This window comes from Fukomys damarensis, unplaced genomic scaffold, assembly GCF_012274545.1.
Source record: "Fukomys damarensis isolate Sample0158 unplaced genomic scaffold, DMR_v1.0_HiC HiC_scaffold_34, whole genome shotgun sequence".
NCBI lineage: Eukaryota > Metazoa > Chordata > Mammalia > Rodentia > Bathyergidae > Fukomys > Fukomys damarensis.
Window position 1 is genome coordinate 23,290,886 of NW_022900946.1, and position 16,650 is coordinate 23,307,535.

The 16,650-nt window shown below is 44.0% G+C and overlaps 1 protein-coding gene across 1 annotated transcript in view; it reads right to left on the bottom strand.

The window, feature by feature from the left end:
* Nucleotides 1-16,107, bottom strand: part of Ube2l3 (ubiquitin conjugating enzyme E2 L3) — a 36,212-nt gene extending 20,105 nt beyond the window's left edge. Inside the window, exon 1 of the mRNA XM_010620669.3 lies at nucleotides 15,946-16,107. Within this exon, the coding sequence (XP_010618971.1) occupies nucleotides 15,946-16,092 (147 nt within the window). The 5' untranslated portion in view covers nucleotides 16,093-16,107. The remainder of the gene's footprint in view (nucleotides 1-15,945) is intronic.
* Between the last annotated feature and the right edge of the window lie 543 nt (nucleotides 16,108-16,650).

Sequence of the window (16,650 nt, forward strand, 5' to 3'; positions counted from 1 at the left end):
AAAAAAAAAAAAAAAAAGACAAAGTACATGTATTCCCAAGACATCACTGGCCAGGCCCCGGGGAGCATCAGGAGAAGGGCAGCACCTACTCTGGAGGCCACAGGCAAAGGGAAGCAGTCATAAAGGCTCCCCGCTGTCCAGCTGGGATCTTGTATGTAGACTGTGATGTCTGCATTTTGGTTACCTGTCTTTTGCCTGCTAAATGAACAGCTGAATGCTCAGATTCTCTTCTTGCGTATAAAATCATCAGCACCACAATCTGTGTTACCCTTCCAAGCCAAGGGCGCCAGCTCAAATAATTTGACGCACCTGGACACAATCCTCCCAGACCCCGGCCCAGCCTAGAGCTTCCTTACAAGAAAACACTGTCCTACTTCTGGGCAGCTCAGGCTCTAGTCACAGGGGTAGGAGAACTCTAGGCCAATCTAGGAGGTAGTCAATTTCAGGTCATTTCCATGGAAATACAACTTATTAAATATGAAGCACTGTTTTGTTTCTTTTGTTTTTGTTTTTTGAGACAGGTTCTCACTATGTAGTTGGACTGACCTGGAACTCACTATGTAGCCCAGGCTGGTCTCAACTCATGGTGATCCTCCCGCCTCAGCCTCCCCAAGTGCTGGGATTACAGGCGTGCGCCACCACGCCCGGCAGAAACACTGTTTTTGATGCAGAATAAATAAGAAATATAGAGGTTCCAGGGATTTAGCTCAGTGGTTCTGAGAAAAGAGATAAGAAGAATCACAATTTTAAAAATGTACTTTTGGGCTGGGGATTTAGTGGTTCTGCTGCCTGCCTCACAAGAGCAAGGACCTGAGTTTCATCCCTGGTACAAAAAAAAAAAAACAAAAAAAAAACAAAAAAACAAAAAAACCCAAAAAGACTTTAAAGAAAAAAGTCACTTTAGAATACAGTTACCTGACTTATCCACATCTGTGCTCCATATCTTTCTTTACTCCCTAGGGTTGTTTATGCTGCCTAAACTTGTTTTGTTTGTTTGTTTTTTCTTCTTCCAGGCCCATTACACTCAAATCCCCTAAAGCTACTGAAAACCTGGCTGGAGGTGGTGGCGCACTTGGAATAATGCTGCAATTACAGATGTGCATGCCCAGCCAAGTGTGTACTCCTTTAATTTTGCCTAATAAACCTTTCTGTGCCTCTCACTAAGGTGTCCTGAAAATTCCTTTTCTCTAGCCAGAGTCAAGAACCCACTAGCAGGCTGCATTAAGGTCTCCCATCTCCTCCTTGGGGTAACTACTAACCTGACTGCTTTTAAAAATCAAAGCTTCTTGGGCCAGGGATTTAGGGTGGTTCTGCCTCGAAAGTACAAGGTCCGAAGTTCAATCCCCATACCAAAAACAAAACAACTCAAAGTTTCTTATAAAGAAGAAACAGATAATGCAAAAATTTCTTTTCAATGAATTAAGATAAACCAACAGTATAAATATAACACATCAGCATATATTAAAATAATGCTTTTCAAACAAATACACATACACCCAACATGGTGTTTCTTTTCTTTTCGTTTTTGATACAGGGATGGAATTCTGGACCTTGCACTTGTGAGGCAGGCAGATGAACAAGCGACCTAAAGCCCTGGCCCTATGGGTTTCCATAAGAGAAACCATATGATATTTAAGCTTGAGCATCAGATTGGATCCATTTACTCACAAATGCCTCAAGGTTATCTTTTTTGTTTGTTTGCTTTGTAGTCCACGCTGGCCTTTAACTCACCACAATACTGCTGCCTCAGCCTCCCAAGTGCTGGGACTGCAGGTTTGTGCCACCATGCCTGGAATGACATTTATCTTTCTTTATGGCAGCACAGCACACTACTGTGTGATACACAGTGTATTAACCATTGTCATTCTTATTATTTTGTTACAAAAACTTTATTTTTTCATTAAAATAAAAATCAAAGCTTGTCAGGCATAGTGATACACGGCTGTGATCCCAGCACCCAGGGGGCCTAAGGCACAAGGGTTCCAAATTCAAGCCCAGCTGGGTACCTTTAAAAAGATTTAGAGTGCTGGGGTACAGCTCAGTGCAGTTGGATTCAACTCCCAGTACTACCAGGGATTTAGCTCAGTGGTTCTGCCACCTGCCTCACAAGTGCAAGGGCCTGAGTTTGTTCACCAACACCGAAGAAACAAAAACAAAACCAACAACAAAAGCTAGCGCCAGGGATTTAGCTCAGTGGTTCCTCTGCCTGCCTCACAAGTGCAAGCTCCTGAGTTCAATCCCCGTTACAAAAAAAAAAAAAAAAGAAGAAGAAGAAGAAGAAGAAGAAAAAAGAAAACCACCCCAGCAGCAAATCCTTAAAACCTGGCTTCATTCTTCTGTTAAAAGAACAGCCTGGCCGGACATGGTGGTGCACACCTGTAATCCCAGCACTTGGGATGCTGAGGCAGGAGGATCACCGTGAGTTGAGACCAGCCTGGGCTACATAGTGAGTTCCAGGTCAGTCTCAACTACATAGTGAGACCCTGTCTCAACCCCCCCACCAAAAAAAGAACAGCCTGATCCTCTTCACCAGAGCTCTTGAAACTGAAATTCCTTCCTTATCTTCTCTTTTATCTAACTCTGATTAATAAATCTACATATGCCTTACACAGACACATCCTGAAATGCTTCTTTGTGACAAGCATCAGTGAATTTATTCACTGGGCAAGTTGAGCCCCCAGCTCCTTTTTGGTGGGATCTCTTTGGATTCCATCAGGTGACAACACCCCGTCCCTTCAGAAGACCAAGCTGGGCAACGGTGTACGCCTGAAATCCCCACACTCGGAAGGCTGAGGCACGAGTCTGAGGACAGCCTGGGATATACAGCGAGGCCCTGTCTCGAAAGAAGAGGAAGAGGGGAGGGGAAAAGTGAAACAACTAACCAGCCAACGAAGTCACAATATTTGACTTTAAACTCATTAGTACTGTATGTCTATAATCAAAGAGACATGATATCAAGTATAAACAAAGATAAAATTGGAGAAACTGGAAGCCTCATACATAGCTAGTGGGCATGTAAGTGGTATAGCTGCCTTGGAAAATAGTTTGGTAATTCCTCAAATGTATGAACAGACTTAATGTATGACCCAGCAATTCCTATTCCCCTGAATATACCAATGAGAAATGAAAATATATGTCTGCATAAAAACTTGTGTCAGGCAAGGTGGCACATGCCCGTAATCCCAGCACTGGGGAGGCTGAGGCAGGAGGATCGCTGTGAGTTCGAGACCAGCTTGGGCTACACAGTGAGTTCCAGGACAGTCTCAACTACATAGTGAGACCCTGTCTCAAAAAAATGAAAAACAAAAACAAAAAAAACTTGTATGCTGTGCACACACAGCACTAACGTGAAGACCATGTATCACTGTCATAGTCATAAAGAACCTATGAGCCACATGCACAACTTTGTATAGGAATATTTATGGCAGCATTGTTTGTAATAGTCAAAACCAGAAACAACTTAAACATCCATCACCAAATGAGTGGATAAAGAAATGGCATATTCACACAACAGAGTGCTCCCTGGTAATAATGTTCTAGAGCTTGGCAAGGCCAGTCTGGGCTACACAGTGAGACCCTGTTAAGAAGGGGGAGGAAAGTCAAGACTCCTGAGGGTGTCTTCAGGTGATCCCAAGGACAGGGATAATCTCAAGTAAATAACTTACACGTACACACCAAAAGGTAGTCTATAAATGCGATCTCATTAAGTGATACTACTCTAAGAAGTACAAATTCAACTTAAAGACTGTGAAATGTCTCCTATGAGAAACAGCTGAGGACAGGGACGTGGGAGGGCAACAGATAAAGAAAGGCCTCTCTCTGCCTGAATCAGAATTCCCTCATGTTGACATCTACACCACAAAGTACAGAGCAGACATCAAAGGAGGTGAGACACACAGGCTTCCCGGCCAGCAGCCAATCCGCTTATTTACATGCTGACAAAACCCCAATTTTAGCTGTGCGACTCATCTAGTCAGGGACTATATATCCTGTACTACCACCAGCCATTCGTGGTTTACTATGTCCTTTAAATGTAATTTCCAAATTAAATGTGCTATACACAGAAAATGCTGTCTAGAGCTGGGGATTTAGCTCAGAGGTGCTGCTGCCTGCTTTGCAAGTGCAAGGTCCTGAGTTTGATCCCCGGTACAAAAACACAAAAACAAAAACAAAAAAGCTGTCTAGATTTCAAAGATCTTATATCCAAAAAAGGGGTAACGTTATTTTATTATTATCGTTCATGTTGAACAATATTTAGTGATGCGTGCATTCAATTAACAACTTATTTATCAAGTGTGTAGCTCAGTGGATGCATGCTCAGAATCTGCGAAGCCTTTGAGTCAGTCTCCAGCTCACACACAGGAAAATCAAAGTGAACTCCAGCTGTTCTCTCTCCTTCCCTCCCCACTTCTCACTCACTCTGATCACTCACTCGCTGTGTGGTCAGAGCTGGCTTTGAAATCGCTACGAGCTCAGGCTGGGCTTGAGTGTGCAATCCTCATGCCTCAGTCTCTGCAGTGACAGGATTGCAGCTACAGGCCAACACAACTGTCTAGCACCTTACCTTTCTTTTAATTATTAAGTTGACTACTAGAAAATTTAGCTGGATGTGGTGGCGCACCTATCACCACAGATTCAAGGCCAGCCTAGGATACGGGGGGGGGAGAAAAAGACATTAATTTTTAAATGTAGTCAAGGCTGGGGGTGGTGGCATATGCCTGAAATCTCTTGGGAGGCTAAGGCAGAAGGATCTCTGTTTTAGCCTGGGCTGCATAGTGAATTCAAGGTCAGCCTAAACTACATAGCAAGACCCTGCCTTGAACGAATAAATGAAAGAATGAATAAACGAAGTCATGGCTCGTGTATACTGTGAGGAGATGACCAGGGAGGGGGCCTGTGATCCTTAATGAGATTTAAGGGTCTGCAGGGGTCTTGGTATTGCAGCTCCGTTCTTGACCACACCAAACTATAAATACAACAAAACTGGAAAACTAAATGTATACATACATAAAACTGGAGATCTGAATATGGCTGGTGCATTGCCTCACCATTAACTTCCCACAATATTGTGCTAATAGTTATGCAAGATGTTAGAGGAAGCTTGCTGAAAGGTGCTAGACATCTCTGTATTTGTTTCTTACAAATGCATGAGAATCTACAATTGTCTAAAAGTTGAAAGAGCAAAGAGAGGAGACACACACACACACACACACACACACACATACACACACACACACACACGAAGGTGCTATTTCCTCCTCCAACACTACAACACCGAACACTACAGCACTGCTAGGTCTGCACAGGTCTCGCACCACCCAGCAGCTATCTGACAACTGGGTAGAGAGCTGGACAGAATGGAATGGAAGACAGGAGAACAAGGAGACTAGAGGAGTCTAGGACTTGGCTTAGTTTACTGAACAACTGGATTAACCAACCTACGGCAGCCACCTCAGGAGATTCTTTTTTCTAAGCTCAACTCAGTCAGGGGTGACCTTAACAGTAAGATAAGTGGAACAATGCGAAGGGTGTGGTTTAATGTGTCATGAGAGTTCCGGAGAAGAATCAGGGCAAGGGAGGACAGAAGCCCCCAAGTAAAGGACTATCTGGGGCATGTGGGGAAGGAAGTAACACGACTACTCCGGAGAAAGCCAGCCTCCCAGTGAAAAGGAATTTACCTATAGAATTAGTTGGCGTGGAGCGACTAGCCTTGGACAAACTCAGACTCAACTTGTGTAAGCCACTGACCTCTAACCCAAGGGACAAAAAGCAGAGCTGTTCCAAAGCAGCTGCTCCGAGAGCCAGGGAGGGGAGATCTGAGGATGAGCCTGGGATGTGCTGCAGAAAGAATTGGAGATAAGAAAGTCCACAGAGAAGCTAGGGCAACTCTGGGGGCTTTTTTTTGTTTTTTGAGACAAGGTCTTGCTATGTAGCCCAGGCTGGCCTTGACTTTGCAGCAACCCTCCTTCCTCAGCCTCCTGAGCACTGGGGTTATAGGTGTGTGCCGCCACACCCAACAAGTTGGATTTTTAAACCAGGACATTATCAGTATACTGTTATACTGTACCTGATGCTCATCCTCAGAAACAGTCTATGGGGCTCATGAAAATCTGGAGTGTACAGGTCCTAAATTTTTTGGGGAGCAGTGTGCGGCTGGTGAAACTGTAACAGCAGAGACTGGTTCTCTTCCTAACAGGACAGGAGTACACAGTGTCCCCACTGAGGCAGACACATAAAGCAACAAGGAAACAAAGATGACTCTTACGTCTGTGCTTCTGAACTCCGTAGCAAAGAGGAGAAAAAAACAAAAACAAAAGATTAAAGTCCATGGAAAAGAAATCCCAGGACGGCCTAACTGCAGCATGAACCACATTAGCTAAATCACACACTTTGTGCAAGGCCCAGTTGCATTATCAACTTTAGGGCTCTTGATCACTTCAAGTAGAGTTACTAGCTGCTCCATTTTACAAATACAGAAACTGAGGTACCGTTAAATGGAAGAGTTACTGCCACTGTTGGAGTGTCCACCGATATATGCATCACCTTTTCCACAGAAGGTAAAATAATCATCTCAAGTTCACATCAAAGAACAAGGCAAAAACAGCCCTCACAAGAAAGGAACTTAAACCAGGACCAAGTCCCTCCTCAATGCCTGGTGTTGTAGCACATGCCTGTAATCCTAGCACCTGAGGTGGGAGGATTGCCACGAATCTGAGGCCAACCTGGAATACACAGCTAGACCTTGTCTCAAACAAATAAACTTGGGGGAGACAGGCAACGAAGCAGCTCCAAACTTCCTTCCCTCCAGACAAACAGAAAAGTAACTGTAGAAAATGTAAGAATCAACTCTGCCAGAACTCTAGGAAACATTCAAAGGTTTATAGCAACCAAATGACAAAATCCATACAAAAGCAACTAAACAACAGTAGAAACCTTGGGGTGATTTCTCTGGCCTTCAGTCTATTCCCTCCCTGGCCCTGACCCCAGGGGAGTAGAGCAGGCCTTCTACACGAACCGCAGCGTCCGTTAATTCCGGCCTGCCCGAGCCGGCCGTCTGAAGGGATGGCACAAGTGCTCCTTTCCATCTCGGCCAGCCTGCAGCTCACACAGGGTACAAAAGTAGCAAGTACTTTTTTCCCCTTTTTTCTTTTCCGGTACCAGGAATCGAATGCAGGACCTTGCACTTGCCAGGCAGGTGTGGCACCACTGTGCTAAATCCCAGGCGCTACAAGTAGGGATTTTTCAAAAAAAAATTCCACAAAGAGCAAAAGTGAACAACTCTGAGGTACAGAATAAATTGCCTAGTCAAAGCCAAGTCCAGCAGTTGGGAGGCTGAAGCAGAAGGATCATAAATTTGAGCCTAGCCTTCGTGATTTAGTGAGCCCTTGTCTCAAAATTAAGGATTCAATCCCAATGGGGGAGGAGGGGTGCTAGTCAAGTAGGAAATGCCAAGGAGAAAATTTGTTTAAAAAATCAGGGCATAGGACACAACCTCAAAACAATTTGGAAGAGCTGTCTGTGGTGGAACTCACCAGTAATACCAGCTACTGGGGAGGATTAGCCAGAGCTCTCAGTCTGAAGACAACCTGGTCAACTCACGAACATCCTGTCTCAGAATTTAGAAAGGGCAGGAGATGTAGCTTAGTGGTACAGCACTTTCAGCCTAGGTGAGACCCTAGGTTCAATCCCCAGTAGCCCTCCCACCCCAACACAAAAGACCTGCGATACCTTAAACTTCCACCACTGACCACCCTAAAAGCTCAGCAGAAGCAGAAAATGAGGCTGAGGAAGAACTGCACAAGGCCCACCTGAAGTGGGGATCTGGACACGTGATTCAGTAGCAGAACACCTGCCTACCTGCCATCTGCAAAGCTCAGGATTCAGCCACAGCATACACATACAGAGGGAGGGAGAAGACATAGAGAGAGGGACAGACAAGAGAGTCACACAGATTCCACAGCTTAACAGTACAACTTTAGTTATTCAACACTGGATTTGAGTAGAAAAAAATGAGTAAACCAAGATAGGGCAACTGAAATGATCCAGTCTGAGGCACAGAAAGGGGGAAAGTGAATAAAAAGCAGAGTCGAAGGACACTATCAAGCAGTAGAAATATAAATTATGGAAGTCTTAAAGAATAAGAGAAAGGGAATACAAGTAATACCTAGTGAAATAATGGTCCCAAATTCCACAAAAAAGAAATAAAAAAATCCAAGAATTTCAATGAACTCAGAAACCCAACCTGATGCTCACTCAATAAGTCAAACAACTCCAGGCAAACAACTGATTGATTTCTCACCAGTAAAATAACCAGAAAGAAGTCAGTCGAATAACACGTTCAAGACACTCGCCAGGTGTTGTTGGCCATGCCTGTAATCCAAGACTCAGAAGGCTGAGGTGGGGCACCGAAGCAAGACGATCACCCTGAGTTCAAGGCCAGCCTGTACTATGTACTACATAGCAAGACCTTATCTCAAAACATCGAGACTTCAATACCCTGTTTTCAATCATAATCCAAAAGATTAACAAGGAAACAGGAGTACCTGAACAACACTATAAACCAAGGAAGCTTACCATACATACAGAACACCTAGCCAACAAGAGCAGAATACAAATTCTCATGGGATAATAAACACTCTCCAGAATAAAATCACACTGGGAAAAGGATCAAAATCATTATTAGGTAGCTTTACTGACTACAAAGGAATGCCAAAAGAAATCAATAATAGAACTAGAAAGAGTCACGTTGGGTCATAAAGCACCATCTTAACAAATTTTAAAAGATCAAAATTGGGCCAGCGGGGGCGAAAAATTGGGCTAGGGATTTAGCTCAGTGGTTCCACCACGTGCTTTGCAAGAGAAAGGTCCCAAGTTCGATTCCTGGTACCAACAAACAAATCAGTAACAGAACTAGAAAGTTCACAATTATGTAGAAATTAAAATTACTTTTCAACAACCAGATGGATCAACAGGTGTTGTGACCTGTCCCTTTAGTGCCAGCTACTTAGGACGGTAAGGCAGGAGTATTGCTAGAGACAAATAAAATGAAAACAAGACAAAGCTGGGTGTAGTGGCGCATGCCCGTAATCCCAGCACTCAGGAGGCTGAAGCAGGAGGATCGCTGTGAGTTCAAGACCAGCCTGGGCTACATAGTGAGTTCCAGGTCAGTCTCAACTACATAGTGGGACCCTGTCTCAAAAAACCAAAAACCCAAAAAACCAAAAAACATGACGTTACCAAAATTTAAGGGATACGGGAGGAAAGGAGGGAGAGAAAAAGAAAGCAACCTAATTACAAACTAGAAGAAAAAAGTAACAGTTACTGAGTAGATAAATGAAATAGTTTTTTAAAAAGTCAAAAAAGTCATAGTTCAATGAAGCCTGAACCACACAGTAAGACCCTGCCTCAGTCATGAAACCAAGTTAGTTCTTTAAAAATATCTACAAAATTCACAACATTTTAACCAGACTGACTAAAGGAAAAAGAACAAACATCATTAAAACTGAAATTGAAAGTCAAGAATTACTACCCATTTTACAGAAATAATGCACTCCACATTTCAGTCATTCAGAAAATGCTGGGGGACAGGGTACACGCCTGTAATCCCAGCACTGGGGTGAGGTTAAAGCAGGATCAGGGCAAGTTCAAGGCTAATCTGGGCTACATAGCAAGACTGTCTTAAAAAGATGAAACAGAAAAAAATGCAATTCAAAACCAAAATAAGAGCCAGCTGTGGTGGCATAGAGCTGTAATCCCAGTTATTTGGGAGTCTGGGGCAGAAGAATCAAAGTTGGCCAGCCCGAGCAACTGTCTCAAACAAACAAAAAAACCACAATAAGCTACTAGTTGACATCATCTAGGATGGCTATAACTTGAAAAAGAAGTGTTATACTCTAGAAAGAATGGTCATCATCAAGAAATCAAATAATGCTGGGCAGGGAGGCACATGCCTATTATTCCAGTACTTGGGAGGCTAAAGCAAGAAGACTGGCCTGAGTTTGAGGCTAGCTTGGTCTACCCTGGATGATACAGCAAGATCCTGTCTTAAAAACAAAACCAAACCCCCCCAAAAAAATTTTAAGAAAGAAAACAGTACTCCAAAACACATTTTCACTAGACATGAAGGATTCATATACAGAATTCTTAGCTGGGCATGGTGGCACACGCTTATAATCCCAGCACTTGGGAGGCTGAGACAGGAGGATCGCTGTGAGTTCGAGACCAGCCTGGGCTACATAGTGAGTTACAGGTCAGTCTCCGCTACATAGTGAGACCCTGGCTCTAACACACACAAACACACACACACACATACCCCACAAAGAATTCTTACAATTCAACAAAGAAATATACTAAAAACTCGGTAATAGACTATAGAGATAAAAACAGTAAGTGAAAAAAATCAAACACAATAATAAAACTAAAAATGTAAATCATATTGACAACAATGATTTTATTTTTCTTTTCTTTTTGAAACAAAATCTAACTAAACTGCTAAATCAATCAGGCTGGGCTTAAACTTTGTGATCCTTCTGCCTCAGCCTCCAGTGTTGATTACAGTATATCTGTTTCACAGGATCTGATACATAGTGATGAACAACCTTATAGAGGACCCACAAAAGCCGTAATTATTGACATAATAAAAAACTCCACATACTTATTTAATCTTTCTGACATCCACAAGGGCTAAGCACATTCCCATTACAAAAGTGAGAATACCAAGGGCAACTGCTTAACTTGCCCAAGATCCCCAGGCCACTTGTAGGTAGAGCTGAAGGTTCATACTTCGGGGAGTCAGACCCCACAGCCGGGTCTCTGAAGTACCTGCCACTCAGCATTCCCTTTAAACATGTCCAGCCTTGGGCCAGGAATTTAGCTCAGTGACACTGTGCCTATCTTGCAACCATAATGTCCTGAATTAGTTCCCCGGTAGCAAAAAAAAAAGCCAGGCATGGTGGCGCACGCCTGTAACCCCAGCACTCAGGAGGCTGAGGCAGGAGGATTGCTGAGAGTTTGAAACCAGCTTGTGCTACATACATAGTGAGTTCTAGGTCAGTCTCAACTACATAGTGAGACCCTGTTTAAAAAAAAAAACTAAACTAAAAAAAAAAAAAAGTCCAGCTTTATCAGGCATTGCTAGGCATGGTGGCACACACCCGTAATCCCAGCACTGGGAGGCTGAGCATCACTTGGAGTTCAAGGCCAGTCTAAGCTACATAGTGAGTTCAAGGCCAGCTTCAAGTACATAGTGAGACCCTGTTTTTAGGTGTGGTGGTATACACCTGTAATCCCAGCACGAAGGGAAACTGAGGCAGGGGAATCACTGCAAATTCAAGGCCAGCCTGAATCTCATACTGAGATCACCTCAAAAAAGAAAAAAAGGAAAGCAAACAAACAAACAAACAAAAAAAGCCAGAACCAAAACCAAATAAATCAATCAATTAAATGTACAGCCTCAATGACAAGTCAACAGTACAGTTCAGCACTTACGTAATGGTCCAGAGAGTAAACACTGCTACACACTTCTGGAAAATAATTTAAAATAAACAAATAAAGGTGATCTGTTCGATATATATAGATTTGAGTGGTCAGAACACTATTTCGAGATCAAAATCGAATCTACATACAAATTTTTATTTAAAAAATAAAGCTCTCCTGCCGGGTGTGGTGGCACACGCCTGTAATCCCAGTACTTGGGAGGCTGAGGCAGGAGGATTGCTACAAGGTCAGTCTCAACTACATAGTGAGACCCTGTCTCAAAAATTAAAAATAAATAAATAAATAAATAAATAAATAAATAAATAAATAAATAAATAAGTAAAGCTCAGCCAGGCCTCAGCACTCAGAAGGCTGAGGCAGGATTGTTGAGTCCAGCCTAGGATACACAGTGAGCTCCAGGTCAGTCTCAACTACATAGTGAGAGCCTGTCTCAAAAACCAAAACCAAAACCAAAAAACAAACAAACAAACAAACAAACAAAAAACCCCAAATAAATAAATAAATAAAGCTCAAAACAAATTATTAAATAAATGATCAAGTCATGGGACACTAGTCATTGAATGTGCTCACAAAGTTTCAAAGCAACGTCTAAATTATGAAAGAATGAAACAATTATGAAATATTTTATTAAAAACTACACGGGCAGGGCATGCTGGTACACACCTATAATTCTAACACTCTAGGAGTTAAAAGCAGGAGGATTGCAAACTTGAGCCTAATCTGTGCAATATAGCAATTTAGCGAGACTCTGTGTATGCGTGTAGGGGTGTGTGTATGGCTCAATTTCAAAACCAAGGCCTTGGGCACAACCCTCAGTATCACACACACACACACACACACCAAAGTTCATATAAAAAGGGTAGGAAGGACAGGTGCTGCTGTGGCTCTGGTCTAGCAACTCAGGAGGCTAAGGCAGAAAAATCCAAGCCCAAGGCCAACCTATACAACTTAGCAAGTCCCTGTCTCAAAATAAAAAAATTTTAAAAAGGGCTAGAGATGTAGCTCTGTGCAAAGGCCCTGGGTTCAATCCATAGTACACTCCTCCCACTCCCTGCCGAAACAAAAAGAGAAGAAAAAAAGCAAGGCTGGGAGGAACTATGATAAATTAAGAATGAAAACATTCACTGGGCTAAAAACTTCAAAAAGGTACACCATCCTAGCCCTAGGTCCTAAAGGACAATGTATCAAAACTTACTAAATTTGTTGGTGATGGATTATGCTAATAATTTCTTCCTTAGATTTCACCTTCAAATTTCAGGTGAAAAAAATTTACAGAAAAATAAACATTTAAAGGGAACAGGCCAGGCATGGTGGTGCACGCCTGTAATCCCAGCACTCAGGAGGCTGAAGCAGGAGGATTCTGTGAGTTCAAGACCAGCCTGGGCTACATAGTGAGTTCCAGGGCAGTCTCACTACATAGTGAGACCCTGTCTCAAAAAAACAAACATAAATAAATAAATAAATAAAGGGAACAAACCTGTGCAAAGTATGTGGTGGTCTGTGCCTGTAATCCAAGCACTAAGGGAGACTGAGGCAGTATATTGCTAGTTCATGCCCAGCTGGGCAACTTCACAAGACCTTGTGTCAAAAACTTTCTTGAAAAGGGCTGGGAGAGCTGGGCGTGGTGGCTTATGTCTATAATCCCAGCACTTGGGAGGCTGAGGCAGGAGGATCACTGTGAGTTTGAGACCAGCCTGGGCTACACAGTGAGTTCCCAGGTCAGGCTCAACTACATAGTGAGACCCTGTCTCAAAAAACCAAAAAAAAAAAAGAAGGGCTGGTGATGTAGCTCAATGTGAAGGGCCTGTGTTCAATCCCTAGTGCCACACGCACACGCGCACACACGCACACACACAGGGATAACCCTGAACTACCATGGTAATAATGCAGCAAGAGTTTCTAGGAAGCAGTTTTTCCCTCTCTATTATAGCCGAATCATTTTACTCAGCTATTCCCTAAGGACCAACAGCCCGCTGTAAAGCAATGGGGCAGGGCTGACTGACCTTCCATGCTGGCTCTGTTTTCACCTCAAATGGGTGGATCTCAAATGAGTGTGGGTAAAAAGGTTCCTGATGGTCCAGCTCTTACAATGCAGAAAGACCTGAAGCCCAGGTATGGGTATGCGTATACACCCAGGAGAGGTCAACTGCCAAGGATGCCATTTGCTCAAAGGGAAGGAAGAAATTCTTCCATGAAACATCCTACCAACCCAAGGTGCCTGGGCAGTGACTACAGGAGGGAAGCAAGAGCGGGCTGTGAAGAGGGCAGTCTGAGCAGGAAGTGAGCGTCTTGGCCATGGGTTTATTGTCCACGGCCCAGCTTCCTCAAAGAGAAAATGAGGCTTTGGCTTGTTCAGCCCATGTACACTGGGATTCAACCAGCCAATCTCTATCTATGGCTTAGTAAGACTCTTAATCCTCTGTTCCACAGGCTCACAGGCCAGAGAACAAAGGGTGAGATCTACCTTTACAGACTAAGACTATTCCATCTACTCTTTTTTGTTTGTTTTGTTTTGAGACAGGGTCTCACTATGTAGTCGAGACTGACCTGGAACTCACTCTGTAGCCCGGGCTGGTCTCGAACTCCCAGCGATCCTCCTGCCTCAGCCTCCCAAGTGCTGGGATTAGAGGTGTGCGCCACCACACCTGGCTTATTCCATGCCTTCTTAACATTTTCTAACATAGTTATAGATTAGTGGTTTTGTACCATTTATAATTAACTATCATTCACTGAAATAAATTTCTTCTTCTATAAAATCAATCAGAAAATGAAGAGCTGAGATGGAGATGGTGGGGCCTGCTCAGGAGAACTGAGCACTCGAGGCCAGCGCGGGTGACACAGAGTCCAAGGCCACACTGAGCCACATCGTTGGTCACTATTTCATAAAAGGGTCTAGGTGAGCCTATGATCCAAGATGCGCTCTTCAGCACCGAACAGGTCACAAGGGCAGTTAAGGGCTGCCGTCACAGGCCAGCTAGCTCCTCCTATCCAGGGGCTTCTTGGCAACTTACCCTGTGCCCCAAGCCCTGCTACTTTTCGAGCCGAAAGAAACCCAAAGGACTCATCTTGAAAACCAGACTGGAAGCTCCGAGATTCAAAACAATCTGAGTCTATTTTTCTTTAGATATCCAAATGACTACAAACATGAACTACAAATCTAATCATTTGCTACAGACTTAAAAAAAAATTATATATATATAGCCTTTTAGCAAGCACCAAGAAGGAAACAGCCACAATAAGCATGTTTTGTGTTCTACTTTTGTGAGAAGCCAATCTGCCCATAAGAAATAATTACATATGACAATGGCAGGACAACATCAGGCACAGGAAAAGGATCTGAGGCTCAGATGGGCAAAGCGGCAAAGAAGAGAGAAATGAGTGGGTATGGAAGAACTGGAGAGAAGAACCATCACACAAATGCCAAGGGTATAAAATGGGGGGCACTGGAAGGCTATCCAACATCTGGCGGACAAATGGTACAGCTCAGAGAAAGGCCAGGGTGGAGACCGAAGCGTGGGAACCCTTCACCTAACAGCACAATAACCTACAAAGCTAGGAAAAGGAAGGGTCTCAACGGCAAAGCAAAAGGACAGCAAGGCAGGGATTCCAACAACCAAGTTAAAGAATGAGGAGGAAGCAGCGGCAGAATAGTTACGTGAGTGGGATCGGGACACTGTCAGAGGTTCCAGAGACAGGCAAGGACCGAATGTGTGACAAGTGAGAGGAGACCACGTGTTTGGTGTGACATCCTTCCAGGAAGACAGAAAAAATAAGCACTGCACGCTGGAATACAGGTCCTGTCTCCAGGACGGCAAGGGGACCAAGGGATGGAGAGAAGGAGACTCACTAAATCAAGGAGGTACTACGCCAAGGCAAGCCACTGTTAGGAAGAGTCTGAGTCTGTCTGAAGCCGGAAGTCCCTAAGACTGGGGAGCTGGACGTGGGAGATATGCAGGCTATCAGGAATAAGGGTTTGAGACAAACATCAAGCACATGTTAAAGGGTCAAGGAATAAAGTCCACAGCACAGGTGTCCGGGGATGAGAAACAGGCGCAAAACCAAGGGGAAAGCAAGAGGATCTAGATGGGGTGCCAGCCTTCTTCCAAGAGATGACAGAGAAGGAGGTCTCGTCCTGATAGAGAGGGCCAGGTCCCCAGAAGCCAGGGAAAAACTGGAGAGCGCAGGAGCACAGACACATACGTCCATTCCCTGTACAGATAACCACAGATCAGAAAGTTAAGGACCCCCAGAACATTAGAAAACCAACGCAAAGCCAGAATTCTGAAAGGCCATGCCCTACCCTACCTGTCACCCTGGAGCCACAGCTCACTTCTGTGCATCTGTGGGCTGCCCCAACCACAAGCCTACTAAGGACCTCAGAGATAAGCCCAGCAGCACACACCACCTGAAAGAATAATCTGATAAGAAGTGGAAGTGTTCAATACTCACAGGAACAATAAGCCCTTGCCAAGTCAATAAATTAGCTTCATCAACCTGGATGTTACGGAAGTTTTTCATTCCACATTTGCGGATCTCTTCAAGCTCCTGTTGATTAACAAAGCATAAAGGGGTGTCAAATTGGGGAAAGCACCACATATTAAGATCCCTCTGACTCCCTCAAATAAAACCAGTTCACAACACCACCAGTGATACAATATGCGTGAAGACTACACCATGCCTGGTTTGGTTAAAGAGGCACGGAACCAGGGATATTCTCTCTGTGAGGTCACTGCCTGTATCTGCCCCAGACCCAAGACAAGTCCCCACCTCAGTAACCCACTGCACATGACAGGAGGGATGATGTTTCTGCAGATGTATCACCTCCTCTCTGGTTGGTCATCAGGCCTGTCTACTCTCCGTACCCTGCACACAGCAGACATATGGCAGGGGCTAGCCTAAGGGGCTACAGATCTGACTTCTTCCAATAGAGATTTAGTAAGTGCTGACTGTGCACTGGACGCTGAAAATATAAAGATGAATAAAACTGGCTAGAAGCCAACCAAAGGCAAATGCACTACCCAATGCTGTGAGCTGTGACTTCAGGGCTCCACTCCAGCACCAGCACGAGCAAAGAAAACCAACCAGTCTGGTACTGGGAAGGGATAGGAAACCTTCAGTGAGCCTATTTCCTCAGCTGCCAAACAGAGGTTATAA